This window comes from Calypte anna, chromosome 2 (genome assembly GCF_003957555.1).
Source record: "Calypte anna isolate BGI_N300 chromosome 2, bCalAnn1_v1.p, whole genome shotgun sequence".
In the NCBI taxonomy this organism is placed as follows: domain Eukaryota; kingdom Metazoa; phylum Chordata; class Aves; order Apodiformes; family Trochilidae; genus Calypte; species Calypte anna.
The window spans coordinates 40,491,158-40,510,908 of NC_044245.1; the positions used below are offsets into that span (position 1 = coordinate 40,491,158).

At 42.4% G+C, this 19,751-nt stretch overlaps 1 protein-coding gene and 1 long non-coding RNA gene across 2 annotated transcripts in view; one reads left to right on the top strand and one right to left on the bottom strand.

The window, feature by feature from the left end:
- Positions 1 to 523: 523 nt before the first annotated feature.
- LOC115597906 lies at positions 524 to 2,458 on the bottom strand. The gene is made up of 3 exons (XR_003987243.1): positions 2,291 to 2,458; positions 1,282 to 1,525; positions 524 to 933 (listed from the first exon to the last, which is right to left on the bottom strand). It is a non-coding gene; the product is annotated as an uncharacterized LOC115597906 (long non-coding RNA).
- Positions 1,614 to 19,751, top strand: part of RBMS3 (RNA binding motif single stranded interacting protein 3) — a 706,020-nt gene continuing 687,882 nt past the window's right edge. The window contains exon 1 of the mRNA XM_030445801.1: positions 1,614 to 1,893. Within this exon, the coding sequence (XP_030301661.1) occupies positions 1,714 to 1,893 (180 nt within the window). The 5' untranslated portion in view covers positions 1,614 to 1,713. The remainder of the gene's footprint in view (positions 1,894 to 19,751) is intronic.

Consider the following 19,751-nt stretch of genomic DNA (forward strand, 5'->3'; position numbering starts at 1 on the left):
CAAAATATAGCTTTATTTTGTGACAAGGACTTTTTTTTTCTTCTTTTCTCTGTTACGAGATTAGCCCTTGCCCTTTGTCCAAATATATTGTTGCAATAAGATCTGTGCAGGTTCCCACAGTAACAATCCATTTGGGGAATAAGGGAACCCAAGGTGAGGAGCAAAAGGGCATCATGTAATACCTGGTAGTCTCCTGCTTCCTGAAATACCCTGGGACGGGTTCTCTCCTGGTGTAAACCAGACCAGTTTCTGAGCATGTGGCCCAGTCTCTGGGCAGTGAGTAGTTGCTACCAGAGAGGTCATTACGTGGAACAGACAAATCAGGTGTGGATGGGATATGTATCTTGACACTGCAGGCTCTCAGATGTTCCCAGTTAACTTTCAAAGCAGCTGCTTCTCAGGACAATGTGGTGTTATATTTAGAAGTGCAGATTGGTCACCTGATGGTGTCCTGATTTAAGAACGATCAGGTCTATGCTTGCCATTCATCTCTTCAAAATGAAAAGGGGAATAGCTGAGGAGTTGGCTTGGCTCTGGTGACACCAAGGAAATTCTTGTTTTGGTACAAAACACTCCTAATGAGATTGCATTTTTTCTGACCATGTCTAACTTCAGTCTGAGAAGGAAGCTAACACGAGGAATAAAATAATTTTGTGCTCATGCTGTCACGACTGATTTAGCAGCTTTCAGACGATTCTTTCTCCCTTTCTCTTCTTGTACTTGTGTTGATAGAACCAGAAAGCCGGTGGCTGGTACTGATTTAGATTTCCAGCCTGGATTTCCTCTTGTTTTTCTCCTTACTCCGGTTCTCCTTGTGCAGTGCTGCGTGGCGCTGGCAGCCTGAGAGAGAGGGAGCTCCAGTCACACTCATACGCTCAGACCACAGAAAGGAGATTAACATCAAGGAGTCCACATTTGCAGTACCGGGTGGTGCTGGGGGGAAGGCGAGGGGAAAATAAAATAAAACCAACAATCGGGTAAATGCTCGCCTCTTCTCACCACCAGCACCTTGCACAGGTCTGAAAATCGCTTGCTTCGCTTTGCTGTATTGCGCTTGCCTGGGATGTGGAAAGGGGAGGGGGAGGGGAGGGAGGGGGAGGTTTAACTTTTACTTGACATTACCGGGTTATTGTCAGTTCCCCCGTGTTAAACCCCGGCGGTTTCCCCTCGCCCCCACCCCCTACCCGGGCTCGGCTCTCTCCAGCTAACTTTGTTCAAAGGGCTGCAGCCAGGAGGGCTTGTCCGGGCCTGGGACATAGATAGCGTAAAGTAAATAACCACCACAATTAGACCGGGCTTGGGAGTTGATCTTCGTGGAGAGAGATCTGCTTAGTTAGCGTTTGCTGTTTCGGGGCGATTGAAGGCCATCGCACCAAGGACACAGCGCGCACACGCACACACACACTCACTCTTACACACGCACACACACACACGCTGGATACAAAAGTCTGGAGGATCTAGGGGAGAATTGCAGCCGCCGGATCGGTGCAGCAGCGGCGGCCAGAGCCATGCGTGTCACGGCCTCCTGAGGGGGGAAAAAAGGAAGGAAGGAATTTAAAAAAAAAAAAAAAAAAAAAAAAAAAAAAAAAAAAAAAAAAAGAGGGAAGAAAGACAGGGGAAAAAAAAAAAAAGGGAGAAAGGAAAGCCGAAGAAAGACGCGGGGTGGTGGAAAGTGTTTGCCTGCTTTTGTCTCGCAATACAGTGAACTGGAAGATGGAGATGGATGTTAAGGGAGTTTCTCCGTGCCCGGAGCCCATCCCCCCGGCGGCGGGGTCTGGCGGCTGCCCGCACCAGCGCCCGCACCACCGCGATGGGCAGCCCGCCGAGCCGGCCCCCGCCGCCGACAGCGGCCACTCGGAGCGGAGGCACGGCAGCGAGAAAGAGGACAAAAAGGTAGGTCCGCTCCGCTCCCCTCCGCTCCGCCGCCGGAGGGGCCGGCCGGCGCCGCGCCCGCCGGAGGAGCCGGCTGCCCGGGGCCGCGCTCGGCGGGGCGGGCGGGCGGGGGCGGCGGAGGGCCCGTTCCCACTCCCGTTCCCGCTCCCATTCCCGTTCCCGCCCGACCGCGCCGCCGCGGGCAGCCCCGCGCCGCCCTTTGTCAAGGCGGCGACGGGAGGCGGGGGGGCCGGCGGCGGAGGTTGTCTGAGGACACGGGGGTGGCGGGGCGGGGAGGCGCCGGGCCGGGGCCGGGGTCGGAGCGGCGGGGCCCGGGGCTCCGGGTATTGTTCCCCCCGCTCGCCCTTGCGGGAGCGGAGCCGCGGGCGGCGGCCCAGGTGCGGCCGGGAAAGTTTACCTCACTTCGAGGGGCCGCTGCCGGAAGGGCTGCCGCTCCCTTCCCTTCGCCGGGGTTTTCAGCCGGAGGCGAGGGGCGAGGTCACCTGGGGGAAGGAGCCCGGGCGCCGTGTCCCTCCATCCCTGCTGTGTCATTGTGGATCGGGGGACGGCTGCTCGCTGCCGGGTGAAAACCTGCAGGTGACGGAGTTCAGCGAGAAATGGGTCAGATCGCATTCTTTAGTGCGGATATGCCTGCTGCTGGAAGAATCGGAAAGTAGGGAGGATGGGATGGAAAAAGGTTGCCATTAAGATAATGTCAGCAGAGTGCATTGATCAGTGCTTTTGTCTGTGGGTACTGTCTTCATTTCCATTCATTTTTTTCTTCGGCGAGGGTTTACCGAACTGAAGCCGATGAATTCTGCTGTGTTTGTAGGTCTATAATAGGCAGAGACGGATAAATGTGTAAGTTTCATCCTAATACGGTGATGCTTGCGAGGAGTGATCCGTGTGTGCTAGGCTGTAAAACACATCCGTTTGTATTCTATTGAAATCCGAGCGATCCTCTAAATGGACAGATACCCCAAACCAGATTATAATCCTAGCATAATTGAAAGAAAAAAAAAAAGAAAAAAAGAAAAGAAAAAAATGTTGCAATGTACAGGATTTGAACAGTGTTTCTTCAACTAGTTTTACTATAGTTTGGTTTTGTTAGAAATGTGTAAGAGAATAGTAGCACAATGAAGGAATGTAAACCAGCAGCGTAATAAATGAATGCAACAGCTCTATCACACCATGTATTTGCATGACTAGAGTTGCAAATATAATGAGAAATACAAGGTATTTTGAAAATATGGTATCCCTAGCTGGAGACCCCCGAGTTTGTTGTATTTATCTCGTATACTTTTGGGGTTCACTGCTGTTTGGCAAAATCTGTCTTATTGTTTTAATTAAAAGAGAGTATCAGTGGCTGATCATTTGAACAGGGCCTGTGCAGACTAGGAAGGCAGATACAAGGGCTTTATTTTTAAAATGATAACTGGTGGTTTACATATTGTGACAGAAGATCACAGAATTTCATCTCCCTTGAGTTTATGAAAATTTCATTCTGTCGTGATTGCATGTTCCTATACATAGCTAAATGATTTGTGTGCATGATTGTTCCTGAGATCCCTTTCCTTGCATCATGTTACTTACTGGAACTTACAATGCTTTTATTTCAAAATAATTGAAATGCAGAGACAAGGTTGCCATTTACACGAGTTGGTTGAACCAGTGCCTTGAGCACTGAAAAGCCCTGCCATCAGCAGAAATCCATGCTCAGTAGTTACTCTCTGATGTGCCACAGAGTCTGTCTAATGTTTTACCAATCGTGGACATGAAGAAAGCAAAAAGTTATGACTGAAGTTGAGTGAATACTAGAGGAGGGGTTATTATCTAAGATCTGGCCAATTAATGTGTTGAAAAAAACTCGGTATTGCACTGTTTTATTCTTTATTTGCCAGCATTTTCTAGACATAGAAACAAATTGTCGTAAGTATAGCCATGCCAAAGTAGTGTGACAGTGATACATTCCTTTTTTTTTTTTTTTTTAAATCCACTATCAGTTTTTCCAGGCTTGCCATTGCCAAGGTGTTTGCAATGACTAGCTTGTATTTTTGGGAAGTGCTGTGATATTTCAAACCTTCCTAAATATATGTATCTTTTCTGGATGCTGTCCCAGGACAACCAGTACTTCTTATTAATGCAGAAGCATTTCAGATATCTGGTAAAATAGTGGCACCAGAAATGTGATGAGAAGGGGAAAACCAATTGAAGTTATATGAAGATCCAACACTGTTGTGAAAAAACATTCCAAACACAAAACAAAACCCAAGTATTGCTGGAAGCTTCACCTAAGAACTTTCTAAATAGATTAAAATAACAGTACAATTTTTATCTGACCCTTAAGATCTCAGGAGTGCACTGGTACATCCTGGAAGTGTATGTGGAAATTGTAAAGGATGTTAGTACATGATTTCCTGACACATGTATACTTATAAATATCTAAATATTAAGCTTTTGCAACATCTCATGATTTCACTCTCAGGATTTGGTTTTTGGGATCACGTTTCTCTTATAAAAAGTCTTATATTTATCATTGAGCTCCATTTCCACTGGAGATAGAAAGCATTTTGCTTCCATTGAAATGGAGCCAGGAGAAATTTATGCTACAATAAAGCTACTTTTTATCACTGCATCCAAAAGGAACATTGCTGAATTAACCAGAGAAAGCATTTTCCTAATTCTATGGAATTTCAGTAGAAGGTACAACCATGGGGTCAATTATATGGATACTGGAGGGTGTTTTTGCTTCATGTTCTTTTTTAAGTTGTCTTTGATGTTTAATAGAATTGTGAAACACCTGCATAACTTGAAATATATCCCACTCTCCTCAGCTGGGATGCTGACATGCTGAAGTCTGTGCTTAAGTGCTTTGTTGGAGGAAGTACTAGATTACATCCTATATATCTTCCTGTGTTGAATCCATCTCTGACCAGTGCACGAGAAGAGAAATTATTAAGACCTGACTTTATAATTTGTTAAGAATACAGTACTTTGTGCTTTGAAGCATAGTTCCCATTTAAGTGGGAGAAAATTAAGCAGAAATAGTAGCTTATAGGATTTAGAAGACAGTAGACCCTGCGAGGATGCTATTTTTTCTTAAAGCAAAACACATTAGAAAATATTTTTCAACACTCCTACAATGTTTGCTGTTATTTTAGTTAAAAGCATGTAGGTCTAACCTTGTGTACTGCAACATGTTGACATTCTCCAGGATGGCAAAGTGGGTGATTGGGGGATAGAACAACATGCAGAATAGACATAGAATAAACTGGCTTTTTATTCCTGACCCAAGGCACAGCTGAAGCCTGTGACATCCTGGGCAGGTGGGCTGTCACCCTGCCTTGCTGCTCTGTGGCTTGGTGCAAAGGGGCACAGGCCTGTAAATTTTACCAAGGATACTTTCCAGCTTATAGTGGGGTGACAGCATCTTTGGAAGGAACAGTGTAAGGAACACTTTGAGATCTGAAGGCAGCTCTGCAAGTTCTTTTGTGGATTGGTGACTTTGGGTGATTTGTAGCACAGCTGGCATTGTCACCATAATTTTCCTAGCTGGACTGTTACAGCGTATCCATTTTCCAAAGTACTTCCTAGCCCATCAAGTCTTCAGAAGCTGGTCCTGGGCATCGATTTGGTAACGTAACATTGCATACTCCAATAAGAACGTCTTATTTTGCTTTCCACTGAGGAAAACCTCCGTATTTCTGTGGTTTGCACAAATCACTTAGCACAAATGATTTACAAACTTACCCAGAGCCTTCACTTTATACCTACATTCCAGATACAAACCTCCGTGTGAAGTAGCTTCAAGGGGAAGAACTTTCTTTGTATTTACATGGAAATGAACACACCAAGGTTACAGCAAAAGGAAGCTATCTGGGCAGGCTACATTGTATTCTGGTTCAGAAACAATTTGCCAGTGTTTGATTTAAGAGTTCTGAAGTGTTTTGTGGGCTTATTTGTATTCCATTTCCCAGAAATCTTGCCTGTGATATCGCTGTGCGAGAGTGGTACCCAGGTGTGAGCTTCTAGAAGGGAAAAGCTGAGTGCTTTGGGGAAAGGCACTTGGTATTAACTTGGGAATTACATTCTGCTGTGCACGTGATCTGATCTCATCATCAGTCTCTGAAAGCCTTCCACTAGTGTATTTAAAGAATGACTGCTATCACCAATATGATGGTTATTCACTCATCCCCCACAAGTGGTAGGTCAGGAAGAGTGGAAGACTTCATGGACAATGCTTTTTTTTACCTACATGTATTTAGATTTGTTTTGTTTGCAAAGTCTCATCTTCCCATGTGTTTCCATTTAAAGAAGGCCTAAGAAATGCAGTTTATGCTTGAAGCAGATGGTGGGAAGTTTCTTCATGGAGGTGGATCACTCCAGTCTCATGTGCTGATTTTACCTTAGGCAGTTCCTTTGGGCACAGGAGAGTAGTTGTCAACCTCTGTCTTTTTCCTGGAGGTTTAGGTGCATTTTTTTTTTCAGAGAACTTGGAGCCACCCATTGAGCAAGCTGAAGTTAAGAGCCAGAAGCTGAAACCGAAATCAGTAATGCATATGAGTCTGTGGTGTATGGGACAAAGAAAGTAGAGATAGACAACACTACCAGATGCTGATGGTAGCAGCTTCTCCTCATAATCATATCAAATGCAACAACTTGTACTACCTGTAGTTTCCAAGTACTTGAGGCTTTGTGCCAGGTGTATCAATGGGCTGTGGCCCTGCCAAGATGTAATGCAGGCATGAATAGTCAAGGTCAGCCCACTGTCTGCCTGGATGGACAAAATCTTAACCACCCAGAGATGACAGAAATTTTACTTGTGGCTGTTGCTATTCTGAGAGTTTGATGCCAGACAGAATTTTTTTTAAAATGTGGATGGAGCAGGAGAATAATTGGTCTTCCTAGATAACTCATTGCTAAGAATGTTTCAGAAATCAACTCTGTCTTTTTCAGGACCACTTTTAAGCACCTATTCTTCATTCTTAATCTGCTCCTTACCATGCTGTAGGCCATCATGATATTGGTATTGATCTGCACGGTTCAGTGTCTTCCTGATGAAATGGCCAGGAAAAAAAGCTTGTTCTGTGCTAGCACCTTGTTCTTCCAGAGCTTGCAGAGCCTGCTGGCTGTCTGGGTAGTGAGTCTGTCCCAAAGTCACAGAGTCAGGATGTGCCAAGTCTCGTATTTGGTTATTTGTCCTGCATACTCCCAGGTCAGAGCTCCAGGGCACACTTTAATTCATGGCAGCATGGGGAGGCTTCCAGATATGTCTACCTGGAATGGCAGCCCAGAGCCATGGTGCTTGGCAGACACCTCAGGAAGGGAGGCTCTGATCTTTAGTATTGCTGCTGCTGTGGGCAGCAAAGCTATTAACCATACCATTAACCTGTTTCAGTGAGCAACGCCCAAGGGCCATCTGCTTTGAGAAGAATAAAAAAAATTAATTCAGATCTAAAAAAAATTCCAAAAGAGGAAATTCGCCATGAACTGATACTGTCTTGCTTTGCAGGCAAGTCTACTTCTGCATTTCCATGCATTTGATGTACTCTGCCTCTCATACGTCTCATGCCTTCTAGTGAGAGAATCTGTAGATAAACCTAGGATAGTGCCTTCATTACAAAAATAAGCAGATGAGAACAATAGAGACAAAGAAAGGAATGGCTTGTACCTAAACTGAAGGGATTTATTAACTCATCTTTTGTTAGACCTCAGAGAATCCATAGGGAGAAGAAATATTTGGAATAGCCCCCATAATTTTCATAGGTCCAAAATAGGTCTCATAATCTGAGAATTGCTTTTGTTCATATGGTACAGCATCTTACCTTCAGGAGAGTAAATGTACATTTAAAATTTATTTATTTTCAGGTAGCATACTGAGAATCTAGAATGTGGAGAATGAGGTCCAGCACTGCTGTTGGAATTAAAGCATAAAGATGGAGAGGAAGGAACTGACTTCTGTTCTTTGCCTATGTCTGTACTAAAAAACCATACATGCTAGTTCATATGAGTGATTCATTAAACTCTTAACACACCATTGAGACTTGTGAAAGAAGAATATGCTATTTAAAACAGTTTTCCCCTTAAAAAAGATTGCATGAGAAATGTTTTGGTAGAGGCAACAGCTGCCTAAATTTTTCAACCAAACGATCAATAAGTGGATAAAGCTGATCACACTCTGGTTCCTGGGCTAAACATAGCAATATACAATGTAATGCAGAGATCTAATGAGAATTAGTACTACTTAGGGTAATTACAAAGTGAAATTAAGTGCATATGTAGTTGATTAGGCAACAAATCCAGGGACATAAACAATGAACACCATGGGTGGGAGCTAAACATGGGTGGGAGCTTGAGTCATCGGAAGCACAACCACAGATTTTGTATGCAGAAGACACAGAATTGGCTCTTTGGTTAGAGGCAAATTCCTCTTGGCTGCAGAAGGGTTGTGAGGATTCCTACTTGGAAGGAGATGCGGCACTGAAAAGGGCATTGTTATCTCCTCTTGAGCACTTGGGACGTTGCCTTGACTCAGATGCAGTGGTGTGTGTTTGTGCCTATGTGCTGAGACTGGAGAGCAGCCCTGTTCAGGACTGCACATGACAGCCCAGAGCTTGGCCAGTACGTGGCATATCCTTCTAACTTGTGTAGAGCTTTTCTCAAAAGCCCAGTATTCACAGGAATTCCTGTCCAAGGGTTGAGTGCCAGCTTGTAATGAATCTGAGGCTTCAGACAATGGGTAATCAATGAAGCTAGAAAAGAATAATATCCATGTTGTTGTAGGCTATTCCCAGTGTTTTGCTAGATGCTCACAGTGTTTTTAGACTCTCTCTATCTGTGGTAGAAGGTTACTGTGTCCTGCTTCACCCTTATGGCACAGTAACTCTTACAGTGCTGAGGTTAAAGCTTGCTGAATTGCTCAGACCTAAGAGGGAAATATAGATGCTGATGTGTGTAGTGGTTTGGGTTTTGTTTGGTTCCATATTTGGTTGTTCTCTGCCTGGCTGTAGCCATGCCACTCACATAGTGGCTGGGATTACTTCCCAGCAGTTTGTGCTAGGTGAATTTCTGTACTGACTATCTGCCAGTAGCAATTATCCAGTGAGGGTATAAAAGTGGCACAGTCGCAGTAGAGTTATTAGTCTCTAACAACTTGTCTCAGAAAATGCCCCAATACTAAAGAAAATGGGGCTGCAGATGCAAATAGGAAAAATTCCAACAAGAGCACTGATGATAATTTTCGTGAAAGTAGTGCTTGGGTCAGATTCTAATGTGGTCTTTAAACATCCAGAGGAAAAAAGACATTGTGGGTCATAGAATCATAGAGTGGTTCAAGTTAGAAGGGACTGTAAAGATCATCTAATTATAAGCTCCCTGCTCCGGCCAGGACACCTCCCACCAGACCAGTTTGCTCAAGACCCAGTCCAACATGCAGCAGTCTTTCCTTCCTCACTCCTCACCCTTTCCCCATGGCTCTGCAATTCTCCTCTGTCTATAACAAAAACTTCCATTTTGTTTCATTTCCCCACATTGCATTCTGAGCTAGAAAGGGAATAGGATTTTTTCCAGAAACTATAGTAACCAGTGTATCTTATCTGGGATTAAACAAGAAAATTTGGCTCCTAGTATGGACAAGGACAATCATGTATAAAATTTGTTGGACAGCCCTGATTTGCTAGAAAAAGAGAATTTTTTCCATGCCTAATGGCTTCTGCCTCGTGTTTAAATACAGCTGTTATTTTCATTATACATTCTATTAAGTGAAGACTGATCTTGTTATAGAAGCAAAATAGAAATAGTTTCCTTACTGAAAAACAAGTGTTGGGTGGATAAAAATTAGGGACGGAAGCCCCAAAGCTTGGTTAATATGCTTATTGTTTCTGGGCTTCTGAGTTCATTCCACTGAACACTTTGTCCTATAGTTTCAGAGTTTATTCCTTCTGTAAAGATGTTCTGCACAAGTTGTTCAAAATGATCAACATCTGAAAATACTACAGGGAGGTAAAATGAGAATATCTCCATTTAGGTCTAGGCCATCTGCAAAAGATTGTTATCTTTGACTGGGAGAATGAAAATAAAATGGTTTGGAACCTATGGCTGTTCTGTTAGCATAGACTCAGTGTTAATTGATTTCAGCAAGTGCCTCAAGCACCACTGACACCTCTTTTTTGCTATTAGCTAATGATGGTTGTCTCGCTGAGGTTATTACTGAGTCTGTACTCATTTCCAGGAGCTCATAGCAGAAAATCTTCTTTTGGATCCAAACTAACATCCTCAAGATAAATCTCTGTGAAAAGGGACTTAAAGGGCTAATATCTTCTAAGGAGAGTTGTTGCAACTGTTATATCTAGTAACAATTTGATATTGGCTATAAAATAATAAATATGCATCGTGCTTTGCTGAGGATTCAAATATAGTACGTTATTGTCTTGAGGTAGTTATCACGTGAATCAAACACAACTTGGGAAGGATAACTACAGGTCCTCAAAGAGAAGCAGATGGAAATGGAGGGGTAGGATGTGCTTCTGTTCTTCAGGTGAATTAAGAGTGAAAGGGAGTGGCACGGAGGGTAGAGAGGGAGTCCTTGCAGGTAAACTAATTGAAAACATCAGCTTCTGAGTAGGATTGGAAGGAAGGAGTTCGTAAGGTTACTATTCTGAGACAAAAGAACTTTATGAAGTGTGTATTGGGTCCATGTGGAGCTAAGGAAGCACACAACAGAATCTCACAGAGTCTGCAGAATGCCTATCTAGGCTTCATAGACATTATACAGTGCCCTGGTTAGCCTTGTTAACTTTATTGAGTGTGCTTTGAGGACAGCCAGATGATCAAAATATGTGAAAGCCACTTTTAATAATTAATTGGCTCTCTCTCCCACCTACTTCTTCATATCTAATAAAAGGCAACAACCAGTCCTTGCCAAAGCCAACAGATACAATAATATTTAAGTTAGCTGGGTTTGAGATGTGGCAGGCTAGAAAGCATATCCCCAAAGATCTTAGAAGTGAAACAATCACCATTTTCTTGTCCTGTCTTATTTCTCCCATGACTCTCATATGAAGTGTTCTTAGTCTAAGTTTTCCCTGATCTAATAAGTGATCTCCGGAAGATCAGTCCAGTTTTGGAGAACAAGAAGTCTTTGCATCTGTTTGAATCAATTTATTACTGGTAACAAAGGGTTGGACATTCATCCTGAACCTGACTTTATCTGCATGCCACAGCAGGGAGGTGGCTAATGCTGTGGAAGCTTTCTGTCCCCTACTACTGTGGTCTTATGCAAAGCACAGCCTTATTAGACCTTAAAATGGGGTCTGAACCATGCCACTTCTTGAACTTGTCAAGAGGACACACCCTGTGCTGAAGTAAATAAATGATGAATCAATTCTGAGAGAAGCCATGTGGAGGCTGGAGAGTCAGAGGTGATCAAGGTCAGCATGGCTCAGGGAATCTTTATAAGAAGGGTCAGACGACAGGACTGTCATGAGGTAATCAGCCTAAACCCTATATCAGGGCTGAAATCACCCAGTGATAGGAAATGTTGCTCAGGGCAGGAACAAGGTCTGGCTTCTCTGTCTAGTCTGATCTCTATTGTTCATGTTCTGCCTGTTGGTTAGACCCACCAACTTTCCGACTGTAGGCACTGTTTCATACATCTTTTATGCATGTTATTGCATTCAGAACACTTATTAAGGCCTTTCTTACTAACTGGTAAAGTAATGCAATCATAGTTATACCTAACTACTATTGTTTTGGAGTTAGACCTGAATCCTCACAAGAGGCTGTTAAATCAAGCTATCCCACAGACTGTGGCTTCATTCCTGGTACCTCAAAACTATCCATACTATCTATGTTGTCTGCAGGTACAAGCAAAATCTGGAAAAAGATGATATTCTGCAATGCTAGTCTGTGTTTCTTAAGTATCTGTGTGTGTTATCTATCAGATCCATACATGGATCAGATCCATACATCTCTCAGTCATACATTCACATCTGATGTAATAGCTGGAAGAGAACAAAGCCATTAAAATTATATAATTGTGTATAACGGGTTCTTGGTTAGTATGAACTCTGTGTTGTAATGAACTAGGAGCAGGAAGACACAGTAATAAAATAGGTAACAAATGCCTAAAATGTTCCCCTCTTTTTTTGCTGATACAGGTGACTTGTTCTCGTGTAGGCAGAACCTTTGCCATTTTTAACATGCAGGTCAGAGCAGTTGCACCCATTGGCACACAGTTCTGTGGTGTCAATAGTCTCGGTGTGCAGTGTGCTCCTCACTTACTATACATCATGGTTTCCCTTATAATGCTGTGGCAGAGACTGTCACATCTTCCCAAAAGACTGTGAGGATGAGTACAGAACTTCAGAAGTCAGGGCCAGGACCTCAGAAAGGTGGCATGGAGATCACTGCAGAGTCTTTAAATGGTGAGGTACCAAATGGTAAGTACAGAACTGCACTATGCACCGAGCTATTTTCTGCACAAACAGAAGTATATGATTCGTGAAGAGTAAAGGCAGAAAATTCTAAGTACATTTTCTGGCCAAGCCTTATTGTATTGCAATGGTGCATAAAATTATGGAGGGAAAGCATATGTGCAACAGTTAGGCAAGAATAATATAACTCACATTTAAAAGCCAAAACAATAGAAAATGTATAAATGAAGCGATGGGATCTAGTGGTAAATTTTAGGTGCAAAGGTAAGGAAAAGAACGTGGTAGTTAATCCATCTTCCTCTATTGTTAGCAGGTCTGGGGGAATAAGATGTGCTGGCTCTGAAGTGTCTGGGGCACAATCACCATTGATAAAATAGCGTTTGGGTTGTCTATCTCTCCGGGCAGTACTGGTTGCCAGTGAAATCCTGACCATAGTGTGGGACAGAGTGTCACCTCTGATATGTCTGTTAGTGTCCCCTACCCTTAATATGGGTAGTACTGTGTCTCTTTGACAGCAACTTTAGCACTTTAGCATCAGCCTGGATGTGCAAGTGTCAAAAGGACGAGTAAATTAATAAATTTAAAGAAAACCAAACAGCAAACAGAGTTTGGACAAGTACTTGTAAAATGCTAACAACCTTTTAAAAGCTGAGATCTAATTTTTGACTCCGTGGTAGGCTAAGGACAAATTCTGTATCCCACTAGCAAAGCAAGTTCATCACTTCTTTCCAGACATGTCATGTTTTACCTTCTTGAAATGATTTATGACTGAATAAAATGGGTTGTGAGTAGAAACTGTGCAGGAGGGAGTGGTAAGGTATAAATTGTTAAAAATAATCCAAAAGAAGGTGGATTAGTAGGCTCACACGATGTACTCAGATGTGTGTTGTAAGTGCTGTACGAGTTTAAAGAATTCTTATATTTACACACCTAGGAGAAGGACGTGCTATAGCATGAATGGGAAATTGAAATTCCCTCTGTGTATTATGTTCTTCAAGGCTGTAAGAGAACTGTTTTGCCCAATTTAATTTTGGGAGTAATTTTCACATTTGGAGAAAAAGAAATGAACGTGGGCAAGTCACAGTTTGAAATAAATCTAGGGGTTTAAAATTTGTTAAAGTAACAATTTTATTGAACATGCATTGTCTAAATCTTAACTTCATTCCACACAAAAGACAGAAACACCCTTGATGGGGTTTTCTTTGGGATTAGAAACTATCCTGCCTTGAAGCAGGAAAATGCTGTAGATCTTCCTTTTTGTTCTTGTATAGTTCTGTGCTAGGAGATGCTTTGATGATTTTTAAAATGAAACTGCATCTATGCAGATTTTTCAAATGCACTCAGACTCCCAAAATTGATATGAATTACCTGACAATTGTATAAAATAAATACAACTGTAAATAAAACTCCTCACTGTTGTCTCACAGTCAGGTGTGCACACTTGCAGGTTCAGACCTTGCAAGTTTGAGGTTTTGATGTGGAACTACCGTCTCTCTATTTAAACATTGCTACTACAATGAACCTGTATACCAATATGTTTATGTAGCATTATGTATATATCTGCAGCATAAAATTGTCTTTCTTAGTGTATCAAAACCAGTCCTATAACACTGTAAAACAAGTGAGATGGGGATGTGATATCCTAAAAGGCTGCATCTAACCTGAATCTATTTTTGGTGGTAGATAGTTTATATAAAGTACTAATGTAATAACTGAACAATGGTTTGAAGCCCCTTAAGAAGAAAATATGTTTAAAATTTGAAACCATCAGCAAACTTGCAATTTCCTAGGGTGATACATTTAAAGAGGTATTTCATTATAATGTGATATTTCAATTTCCAAGTAGTCTCTTTTTTTCATTGTAGAAGAGATGCTTAACAGTATGTAATGTTGCTATTGATAATGGACCCTTAGCCTTTGCAACACATTCATAAAAGCAGAAAGCTTTGTCCTCTCACTCTTGCATGAGCATCAGTCTGAAGAGTAATACGTCTGTAATAGATTCAGGTTGCTTTTTTATTAGCAGCTGATGGTGACACCTTAAGAAAAGGCCAAATTCTCATACCTACAAATACATTTGTCAACAAAATATGAGCATGCAAGACAACAGCTCAGTCATATTTCACTTTCATGTTTTTTTCTCTTTTGTGCTAGGAAGTAACTTTCAGCTGTCAGCTCTTTCAGCTGAGTGTCAGCCTTTTTATAATCTCTGCAGCATGTCAGCCCCTTTAAAATTACCATATGCTGGCTGTTTACCATATTGACTGCAAGCATGCGTATTGGGCTGCTCCCCTTTGCCCTACCTGTGTTGCTCTTGGTGACAGCCAGGTGATTATTTTAGCTGACAATTCAGCCACTGGCAGGAATGCCCCAGGTGTATTTGATGTGTCTCAGCAGACTGAGACCAGGAAAGTCACTCAGTCACAGAACCAGACAGCAGGAAGGATGGGACTGGATGGTGGATGTGCTTGGCAGGCTGACTGGTGAGCAGGCAGACTTATGGAATGAATCCTTTCCTTCCTTGCCTTGATATTTAGACAACCAGGAGGCAATTACACTGGATGTTGTGTGAGCTCTGTGGGAATTTGCTCCTGAGAAGACTTGGCCCCAGAAGCAGGAGAATCTCTCCTAGTGTCCGCCTGAGTTTTTGGGTAATGCCATCCCTATACGATGTTAACACCCTCAAATATTTAAAAGCATTGCAATAAGCCTATTTCCCCCGTTTTACTCCTTTCCTCACTGACAAAAAGACGAATGGCATAGGGCTTACTTTTGGCAAACCTCATGTTAATGGTAATGTGCCAGAGTGTGTTTGGTTTTGAACTCTGTCCGGTGACTGGTTCCTCACTGTGAACTGGAGCTTTTGCTGGCATTTTCCTGTGTCTGACATCCAACTTGGACCTCACTGCAAAGGGAAACAGTAGTAAGCTAGTAACAGAGTGCCAGATAGTAAGAGGATGACAAGTCTTTTCCAGTCTTGTGTGAATGTTATTGAATGAGCAGTCAGTGTGCTAGAGGCCAGTGAGCCAACAAATATGTTCAGTGTTCCCACAAAATAGTCTTCAGAATAGTAGGAGGTGTGATTACGAAGGGGAGGCATTGGAAAGCTATAGATAGCAGAGTTAAGCAGGGGAAGTGAGCTGGCAGGAAGGCACTTGGAAGCTAAATGGGACACTGCACAAGCATTTCCCTCAGCAGCTTTGCCCATCCAGATAGCACATCCTGCTGGCATGGAGCAGCCGAGGGCAGGAGGCTGCCTGCATGTTTCCCTGTGGGAAGAGAGGAATGAAGGTGATAGAGAAGTGTCAAGGGTACACACGCATGGGGTGGACACAAAGAAGCCTGAAAAAGGAACATCTCTCCCAGGACTGCAGCTGTAGCAGTGACCAGTGTACTTCAGTCACATGGAGTGAAAGCGAGGCCTCTGAGGCTCAATTTCCTGACATTCCCTCCTTTTGTATTAGCCGTATTATTTACCAATTTTGAAAACAATTCATCAGGAGATAACTACTGTTCTGAGCTCGTGATGGGTCTAGTCAGCTTTCCAGACAATACAGCAATTACTGTGCGAGTAGAGGTGAATGTGAGTGACAGGCTGGGTGGCTGCTCTCTCTAACCTAAGCATTAGTCTTCTTGTCTTTATGCATACACCTCTTCTCTGTGATTAGCCTCACTGGTCTTAGGGTCTTGGTGGCAGGAACAAGTTAGTGGGCAAAATGGAAGTGTGTAGGTGTTCTTCTGTGGTTTTTTAATTTTTAATTTATTAAGGCGAAATACAAAATAAGTAAAGACTGAACTAAATGATAATTTGTTGCACGTATAATGGATCTTAATGTTAACACGAGAAATTACTTTATTTCAACTCAATGGCCTGTAGGTTTGATTTTTAGAATTATTTGCTTCTTCATATCTTTCAGTAAGTTTCTATTTCAAAATTCCTTGTGAAATACTCAAGCATTTTGTAGTCTAGTCGATAAGGACATTGCCTGCTGTTGGAAAGTACTTTTTATTAAAATCAATTGGCAGCTTTTCGATACACTTTGCTTTTTTTCCTCTGTAAAATGTATTTTTATGAGTATAACAATGAATGCTATCGTTAAGCAATACCATGCATTTAATAGCCATAATTTAAAACTTTTATTCCATGGGCAAAAGCGTGCATGTGTCTGTGTGTGTAAAAGCCAGTTTTCACTGGCATCTAAGTCTTGGAATGAACTAGCAAATATCCTTTGTTTAAACTTAACAATGCTTGTATTTGATACTTTCAGAATTAATTTTTATAGCAGATTTCATTATATCTCTGTTGTGTTCTGGGTACAATAGGGCAGCTCACTTACAGCTGTATTAAAATCTGTGGTTTAATAGCATTTTGGCTTGTCTAGGCAATAAACTATCTCCCATAAATGGAGGTGCTATCAAGATAAAACATGTTAAGTTAATTCTGTAAGAAATCCCTATGTTGCTGATGGACAATATTCCAGAACAATGAGATGTTGTTATGCACAGGGGCTTCATGGATTTCAGGATAATGGAGATGACTGTCTCTGAGGGGTCTGCTGAAATATATGCTTTCCCACAGCACCACACAAATTCTTCTTGGAAGTCCTTGTGGATCAGAAACTGGCTATGGCTTAACTACAGTAGCGTTTGCTCTGCTTTAACAGAAGGTATGATTTTAAACTGACTTCAGGAATTTGTTGAAAAATCCTGTGTGGATACACTTAATTCAGTTAAACCTTTAGTTAAACCATTAGCTAACACAAATTTAATATGCATGGGTAATTTATAGGTATAAGCTAAGCTAACAGAGTAAGTGTTAACTGTTTACCCAAACCAGTTTTTAAACAGAAAGGAAAAACTTTCATCTAATGCAAGGCTGAGATGATTGGGACTGTTTACCTTGGAGAGGAAATGAATCAGATGAATCAGAAATGAGATGATAGAAGGTTACAGACAATGAAGGAGTCAGCCCTATGGAGCAAGAAATGCAATTCTACCTTAAGGGAAGAACAAGGAGCATTCAGTGAAGCTTAGAAGTGGCAAGGTCAAAAGTAAGTTAAAAAGATGCTCTGCCATGCAGTGAACTAGTTGCTGATGAAACTCATTGTCAGTAGATGCCTCTGAGGGCAAGAGTGTAACAGGACTCCAGAGAAACAGAGTTAAATACAGGGTAGGCTTAATCTTGATTTATCTGAAGGGGGAAATATGAGTGAAAGAGAAGGAAGAAGGTCTGCAGCTTGATGGTTCAAGAGCATGCTCATGCTTAGAAAGCTCAGCACTAATGTATAAACTCACCAGCTTATTTAGATAACAAGGGTATCCAGCTGCAATGGTAGGGATTAATAAAGCAAAAAGAATGGTGATAAAGGTAAATTCCTGTTTGGTTCAAGCTGTTCTGCTATTAATGAGGTCAAAAGGACTTTCTTCCCATGTCTTTCCTATGGACAGCCTCTTGTACAATCTTTTTATTGCAGGATTTTGGCTGGGTAGATCTCCAGTAACAATTTCTTTTTCCTATACAGATCACCACAGTTGTACTTCAAAGTTGCAGTAAAATGTGTTGCAGCCTCATTAGGAGTTTGAATTGCTACATTTCAGTGTTTCCAAGGAGCAAAGGCCACAGGTTTGTCTGTAGAGACTGTTTCTTCCACGCATTTGAATAATAGAAAGTACCTTTGGCTGGCTGCCTGAGCATGAAATAGGGCAGGCCTGGAAAACTTAAAGTGTTGCTTAGTGCTTGGTTCTTGGGAAAGCAGGTGCATCATAGGACTAGGTGGTTTGTTTGTGGTTATAGCTGCTAATCAAATGAACTGGCGTTCCTTTGTAAATATCCATAAAAAAGCAACAAGGCAGACAGAGCAGGAAAACAAAGACAACCTGTTCCCATCCCAGTGCCTCACCCTGGTGACTCTATTCTCTTAGGCATAGAGAGAAATGTTGCAGCAGGCAGACACTGAGTGTGTCTGGGCTGCCTCTTGGCTCTCCTCAGTCAGCAGCTACAGCTTTGTTATCTGTGGAAGAAGCCTAATCATCTCCCTAGGCAGGGAGCTAGGATGTTCTGGGACCCAGATGCTACCTGAATCTCCTGTGTTGCAGCTGCACACTGCAAGTTGTGGCAGCCCAAGAATGTGTGCAGTGTGCTGTATTGTCACACGTGCTCAGCTAACCCTGCCAGGATGTTTGATCTACACACAAGTTCCCTTGCTGTTTGCTTTTATGATGGAATGAGGTCACAAGTTAAGTCTAAGACCATTTAATCATTCACTTTGTCCCTATCGTCTGTCCTCCCACCCTGCCATACTTTGTCATGCCTACAGGATCAGTAGATGGATTCTGCTATGGTGGAAAGACCTGACATGCAAATCTGCCATTGCTCATTACTGTGGCCTGCTTTGCATGCCACGTTTTCTGACTGCTATATTCAAAGGCTGAGAAGTACCCTCTTTAGAGAGGGTGTATTTACTGTTTTGGTTTTTTTTTTTTCCTTTTCTTTGTTATTTTCATTATTCTATTGCTCTTCACTAATGTAAGTGAGAGACCGGCATGGAACAAGCGAGAGTCAAGATTAACTTTTTTCCTACATCTTTCTTCTTCTCCCCTCCATTTCTTCTGGTCCTTCTTTGTGGTTGTCGAAGGACACAGCTTCATTAGACCTGGCAAACTGGAGGTTGAGTTGATGCTTAGGTGGGAGGGAGATCTGTTGAAAAGATTTTTCCAAAATACATAATTGGAAACACTTCAGATTTGATCTGATTTCAGCAGATCAGACAGCTATTCACTGTTGCTTCTGGACTCCTGGCAGGCTGAAGGGGAGACTGTTACATGAAAATATTCCTTGCAGGAAATCCCTTGCACTTCCACACTTGGTGTTGTGTAGCCAAGACTTCAAAAACTGTGGAAACCATAGCAGTAAACAGTATTTAGCTCTTAGGTCCTCAGCAAAAGGCCTAGATATTTCAAAAGCTCATTTAGATCTGGAGAGGCATCTGGTCCAATGGTCTTGAAGCTCTGGTTTCCCAGCTTATGATGGTGTGGCTGCAGGATGGAGTTCAGCCCTTCTGGAGCACTGGCCCTAAGGAGCCTCACAGCTGCTTGGAGAAAATGAGTTGTTCCTCAGGCTCATGGCTCAAAATACCTGTTCCTCTAAGCCCCAGAGGAGTGGTGGTGGGGCCACATCTCTTACAAAACAGCAACCTGAAGGTTGACTTGGTTAAAATTAAAGGAAATAGAAAGGAATTCCTGGTGAAAATGAACTGCTGTCCTCTGGCTTGCTCCGAAGGGGTGCCTGAAAGCAGCTTCCAAGCTGCACTGGGGACCAGCTTCTTCTGTTTCTGTTTAAAAAATATGGCAATGCATTTCTCTTCCCAGCTGGCATTCACTACAGCTCATGTTTTTACCTCTTCCCAGTGGAAGTAAAGCTCTCCAGAGGAATCCTGGCTGATAGCA